Source organism: Limulus polyphemus, unplaced genomic scaffold, assembly GCF_000517525.1.
Source record: "Limulus polyphemus unplaced genomic scaffold, Limulus_polyphemus-2.1.2 Scaffold121, whole genome shotgun sequence".
NCBI lineage: Eukaryota > Metazoa > Arthropoda > Merostomata > Xiphosura > Limulidae > Limulus > Limulus polyphemus.
The window spans coordinates 1,050,282-1,056,371 of record NW_013665731.1 but is presented as its reverse complement, the minus strand read 5'-3'; the positions used below and the strand labels follow the sequence as shown (position 1 = coordinate 1,056,371).

Here is a 6,090-nt window from a genome sequence, read left to right as displayed (position 1 = left end):
CTCAGATTGTGAGTCGAGCGCCTTATCCACCCGGCCATGCCGGGCTGATTCAAAGTTATTTGCATTTTTGTCTACATTTCTATCTTTGATTCAATACTCCAAAATTAAGTCCTTAATTATTTCGAAAAAAAACAACAACAACCAAAAACAAAGCAACTTAATTTTTTGTTTTTATTTCAGAGTTTCGCGTCAAACTACAAAAGGGCTTTGTGCGAGTAGCAGTCCTTAATTTTGAACTAATAGATTGGAGAAAGCAGATAGTCAACTGTGCCAACTTCCAATTCCCTGGCTGGTCATGTTTAGCTTCTATAGCACACGGGTAAAAAGCGTGAAGCTCGTTTTCCCGGCAATAGGACACGGGCTATGAATCATCGGATTCACATACCGGGCACGGTAGTTACTACGCCACGCCCGGCCTTACAGATTGACATATTCAATATTTCAGTTTACTGATAAATAGAAAAACATTAAGTGGATTTTTGTTGTAGATTACTAACGTGATTTGTTTTCTTGGAAATGCCATAATCTGAAGTTAACGTTTTCAGCAAAAGCTGTATTTTTTTATATTGATAAACAAAAGTTTCTGATGGCGTTTCTCTCTTTTGGTTTCTAAAAAGTCTAAGAAAGTCGCTTACTGCAAGAAACGGCCATTCTTTACTCCATAAATAAACATTATCCGCTAATTCTTACTTAGGTAATCAAAGTATTTGTGTGAAAAAAGGGTAAAATAATTGATGAAAAGCAAATTCTACCTGTAGCTGAGATTCTCTTCCAGTGTCTTTCCATTAAAATAGCTTGGAGCTGCATCGTTTCCCACCAAACTTAATGTGTTCAGTGCTGGACAGCTACGAGCTAAAGCAGGTATGAAAGTACTTAGATCAACGATGAGATTGTAGTTCAACCAGAGCATACTGAGCATGGGAAGATAGGGAAACACTGTGTTACTTCCTATTAGGTTGTGATCAAGGACGACCGTTTTTAGACGCTGAAATCCAGTAAGGAACGAGACATCACTGAAAAAAACCCAAAAAAAACAAACATTTCCTTGTTAGTACAGACATAATACTGAAACATTTTAATCAGATATTTCAGTTTACTTTTAAATAAAACGTTTCACGTTTACAAGATATATTAAAACGATTTTGAATTTCCAAATTAAATGAAAACTACAGTCGATATAGCGTCGCTGTGGAACGGAATATATCAAACTACATGTTGATATTATTTGGTGTTTCGCAGGTAATGTAGTTTGCTGTCACCGAAAACTGATCGCTTTTTGGAGAAGAGCATCTGACAACCCTTTTCGATGCAAATATTCATACACCCAAATCATAAAAATGTGTTCATGTCGGGGACTTAGAATTTTCAAAACCGGGCTAGCCCTCCTTATATTTAGTTATAAATTTTGGTGACAAAATGTGTATTAAAAGGTTGATCTCTGTTTTATTTCAGTAGATCTTTTTCGTTTCTGGACAGTATCGCCACTCAAAAATAATGTTGGACTAAAAAAAAACGATGATGATCTCTACTCCACCTCCTGTATTAGAAGCGATGGATTTAATTCATATTGATGACGTATGTCATAGCTGAATTGCTTGCTATATGGTATGGACTTAGAAAACAGACAAGAAATCTGCTACTAAAGACTTTTTGAAAAACATTTCCATTCTCAGAATTGATGGATGTGTTCTGTACAGAAATATGGTAAGAAGAAAAGATCTGTGTAAGCTCATTCTAAGTCTTGTTGTGGCCTACCCTCTGATTTGTGATTTCAAAACATATACCAGCAATTCTTGGCTAAGTTGAAGTAGAATATTAGTAGATATTTGAAGAACATCTATGCTAAAAACCGGGTTTCGATACCCGTGGTGGACACAGTATAGAGAGCCCATTGTGTTCACTACGAACACACAAAGAAAAACAAAAACATCTGTTCGGACTTTAAAAATTGAGGATGAAAACATCAATAAGTCTAACGGACAGAGATGTCCTCTTAGGAATATTGATGAATTAATTGGTAGAAGTAATGTACTTGTCGTTTGATCCCTACTATGTAGTAGGGTACCTAGAAGTAAAAATAAGACATAAAAAATAAACATAAACAAATCCAGCAGTTATTTACCTATACTGAAAAGAAAAAAAGTATTTGTACCCATTGTATCGTTTTCTAATCAAAAGTTCTGTTGGTGAAAAACGTCGTGGGAAAAGTAATCTTCTAAACTAAGGGGAGGGGAGGTTACATTTCTGCTCAGCGAAATGTTTCCAACAGTCATGTTTGACAATATTGTTGTTTTGTCACCGGAGTTTCAGCTGAATAGCTCATGCTACACATTTGAAATTTCTTTATCATGCATAAATCTGAATGTAAAGCAACGTTAAGAATTATGCAAGTTTTTTCTTTTTATTGTTGTTAAATACACAAACATAACCTACCCTACGATATGGTAGACGCAATCAGTTGTACCTCAATATAAAACACCAAAAAATCTACACACTATAAAAATGTCAATGTTTCTTGAATTATTTTAACTTAAAGCTTAAAATATAAATATAGTAAATAAAGTAAGATATCGGGATCATATTTTTATGAAAGGACGAATTGTAATACATTTTGTCGTTGTATTAGATTGGGGATTATTACAATGCTAATTTTTATTGGTCAGTTTTTTGTGTTTATCTCCTTACTTTTAGTATATAAAAACTGACTATTTAAGGCCAGTACGGTAATTTAACTTTAAATTTGAAAACAAATTTTAATATTGAACATTTTATTTGTGTTACTATTACTATTAGTTCCTGTTGCGATAAAAAGTAGGACTAACTTTGCTCAGTTGTGTCTTTTTTAACTTAACAATTTTAAAATTACACTTTTACAACTTTATACTTCTTTTTATCTTGTTCTTTTTTATATATATATTACACGTTTAGATAAATTTGCATTTTATGTAATTTGGCTTTTTTGTAGATATCACATTTTTATATGGTTGATCTTTTTATTCTAACTTGGCTGCTTTTTACAAACGAAGAGTTTGGTCAGCTATCACTACTTTGTGTTTTAAAGTACAAATTCCCACTTAATATTTTATTTTATTCATAATGTACTTATTACTTTTTTACATAAAGTTTGTTTTATCAAATGATTTGAAGGCTGAAGAGCATTTAATTAAACTCCTACACGGGATCGGTCGAAGTGATCGACCGCGTGACCACTTTGCACTCATTAAAAAGTCGTTATAGTTTTAATACTACTCACTTATAATTTATTAATTATATCTTCACAAAATTTGGAAGTCTTTCAGTAAACATTATAAGCCTTTCATATACAAAAAATCAGATTTTTTAGTGAAATATTTTTATCAAAATAAGATTTGTCCATGAATATATCGAGTCTTTTTTTACTAGTCCGAGTGCAAAGTGATTTTCATGTTAAGATTAAAAATAATTTTCTTCATCTCAAAAATCTCAAATCTCATTTGTGTAATTTCTAAAACCGCCTAAATACATTTCAAATGTTTGTTTTCAGTAAAACTTTATATTTTATCTGTTATTTTCTCTACTCTAACTCTATACAAGGTTGGTCAATTTGACCGACCTCGTACTCACACACACACACACTAAATTACCTTTTTCTTTGTAGAATGACTTAAAATTGTAACATGAAACCACATTCGTTGATCTTAAGTAGCCTTAAACTCGTAACAGCATACACCTATTCATACATTTTAGTTATTTTTATAATAATAAATACAGAATACACATGCAAAACAAGAAATAAAGTACTTACCCGAATCTTCTTTTTTTCTGTCGACTGTCAATGACACTTAATCCTATTTTTAAAATACAAACGGTAGTAATGCACTAAATAATTTTTATCTAATTAAATAATGCACCAAAGAACAGGATAATAGTATACAAAAAGTGGACAATGTCCCATAACTACCATATTTTTTCTGGTTTTTTAACTCTGTGACAAGAAACGTTACAAATTCATCCACCCTAGTCGTTATCTTTCCCGTGGGAACGAAGCTTGAACAAAAAAAGAAATTCACAGTTCTCTGTTCAGAAAACATGTAATATAATACGCCATTTGATAGATGAAAACCTTGGCTATTTATTGGTTATAAACACTATAATATTAAGCGTAAGAGAGAACTATTAACAAATCCTGAAACAAAGGATGTGATAGGTGGGTGTAGCAAAAGGGTCTAATTTTCTATTTGATGGCTCTGTAACTAAACCAAATTGAAGGCTATAAAAATTATGTTTTGTCTGAGCGATGACAATTTGATAGTTAATAATTTACATTTAATTTCGTATTGGACGGGTGGTGAATAAATTACAGAGAAGGGGATGCTTAGAGAAAAAATGTCACATTTCTCACACTGAGGGAAATTCCAAATTTTAATTAAATATTGCCTTATAAAATCAAGAACTTAGAACTTATATACTATTAAAATATGGATTATTAGTTATGATTTTATGTTATGATATAAGATTAACAAAAACTAATTTAATTAAATGTTTAATGTAAGTCACTAGAAACCTCGTGACATGCCCAATAAAGGATGCCCATTGCAAAAACATTCAGTACTTTGTTGGTACTTATCGTACTCTAATAACCTACATAAGGCGACGTAGCATGCTGTCGATAAGATTATTGATGTAATCCACCTTGATTTCATCCCAACTTGTCACTAAAAGGCGCTGCAATTCAGCTACAATAGCTGGTTGAGGGTTGTGGTTAGAAATTTCCCCGCTCAGTTCTGCCCAACAGTTCTCAATGGGATTACTAAAATCTGGATACTTTATTAGTAATGCCAATCTTGAACGTCCTCCTGGCTGAGATAATCCTGTACATTACACGCACTGTCGGCAGTGGCATTGTTATCCTGGAACACAAAGTTATTACCAAATATTGCTCTAGTATATGGTATAAATATCGTCTCCTTGTGATGCCTGTAGGAGGTGCCATTGATGTCTCCCTGGAGGATATTGTTACGTATTACAATTTCAAATAGCCTAAAACTGAGTTAAATTGTACTTTGGACTTAGTAGTTAAATAAATGCCGATATGTATCCAATTTATTATATTTGCCAACAACATTGATACACACAGTTTTCTTTGTTTTATACAAATATGTTTTAATATACAAACAACAATACAATTTACAATAACAGTTATTACAATTATTATTACAAATAATGATTTATATACAAAAGTTTCATAAAATTACAAGAAATATAAAGTTTTCTTTCTAGTCTGGAACTTCCTTGATATATTATCGAGGGTTGACGAGGTTAATTTCGTGGTGACGTACGTATAATTCACTTAGCTAGCTAGCTCTCTCTAGTTCTCGCTCATCACCCGCCGATTACAGGTCGAGTTTCTTTTACCGCTGAACTTATATTATATTTTCGTAAAAGTACTAATGTCCGATGTGAATCCTCTGAAGTTGAATGATCTCGGTTCTTTTATTATCCTAACCAGCATAATGCAGCATGGTCTGTCCTGATGGTAAACCTAGCCCCATAGAGGTGAGGATGGAAATATGTCAGACTCTTTACTACAGCAAGGAGTTCCCTTCGTGTTACACAGTAGTTCTTCTGTGTTCTACTCAGGACCCTACTGAAGTAGGCCACTACATGTTCGTTTTCACCCACTTTCTGAGACAACACTCCTCCAATTCCGATATTACTAGCATCACAATCCAGTATGTACGGCAGTGAGGGATCTAGAAGCTTTAAAAGTGGAGCTGAGGCCAATTTTTCTTTCAAGGTCTTGAAAGCATGCTGGCAAGAAACTGTCCATTCAAACTTTTGGCCTTTTTTTGTCAAATCATGTAGTGGAGCAACTATAGTTGCAAAGTCCTTCACAAACATCCGGTAATTGGTACAGAGTCCAAAGAAACTTCTTAATTCTCCCACATTGTCTGGTGTTGGCCAATAACGCACTGTTTTCACCTTGTCAGGATCAGTTCACACACCATGCTCACTTACACTGTGAATCAGGTAAAGAACCTCTTTCTGGAACAAGTGGCATTTCTTGGGATGGAGTTTTGAGTTTTGCTACTTTCAAATGCTTGAATACTT

General features: G+C 33.4%; 1 protein-coding gene across 1 annotated transcript in view; it reads right to left on the bottom strand.

Moving 5' to 3' along the window:
* The window catches only part of LOC106472504 (leucine-rich melanocyte differentiation-associated protein-like), a 15,178-nt gene that overhangs the window by 3,372 nt on the left and 5,716 nt on the right, over nt 1-6,090 (bottom strand). Inside the window, exon 2 of the mRNA XM_022401954.1 lies at nt 753-1,013. Coding sequence (XP_022257662.1) covers nt 753-1,013 — 261 coding nt within the window. The remainder of the gene's footprint in view (nt 1-752; nt 1,014-6,090) is intronic.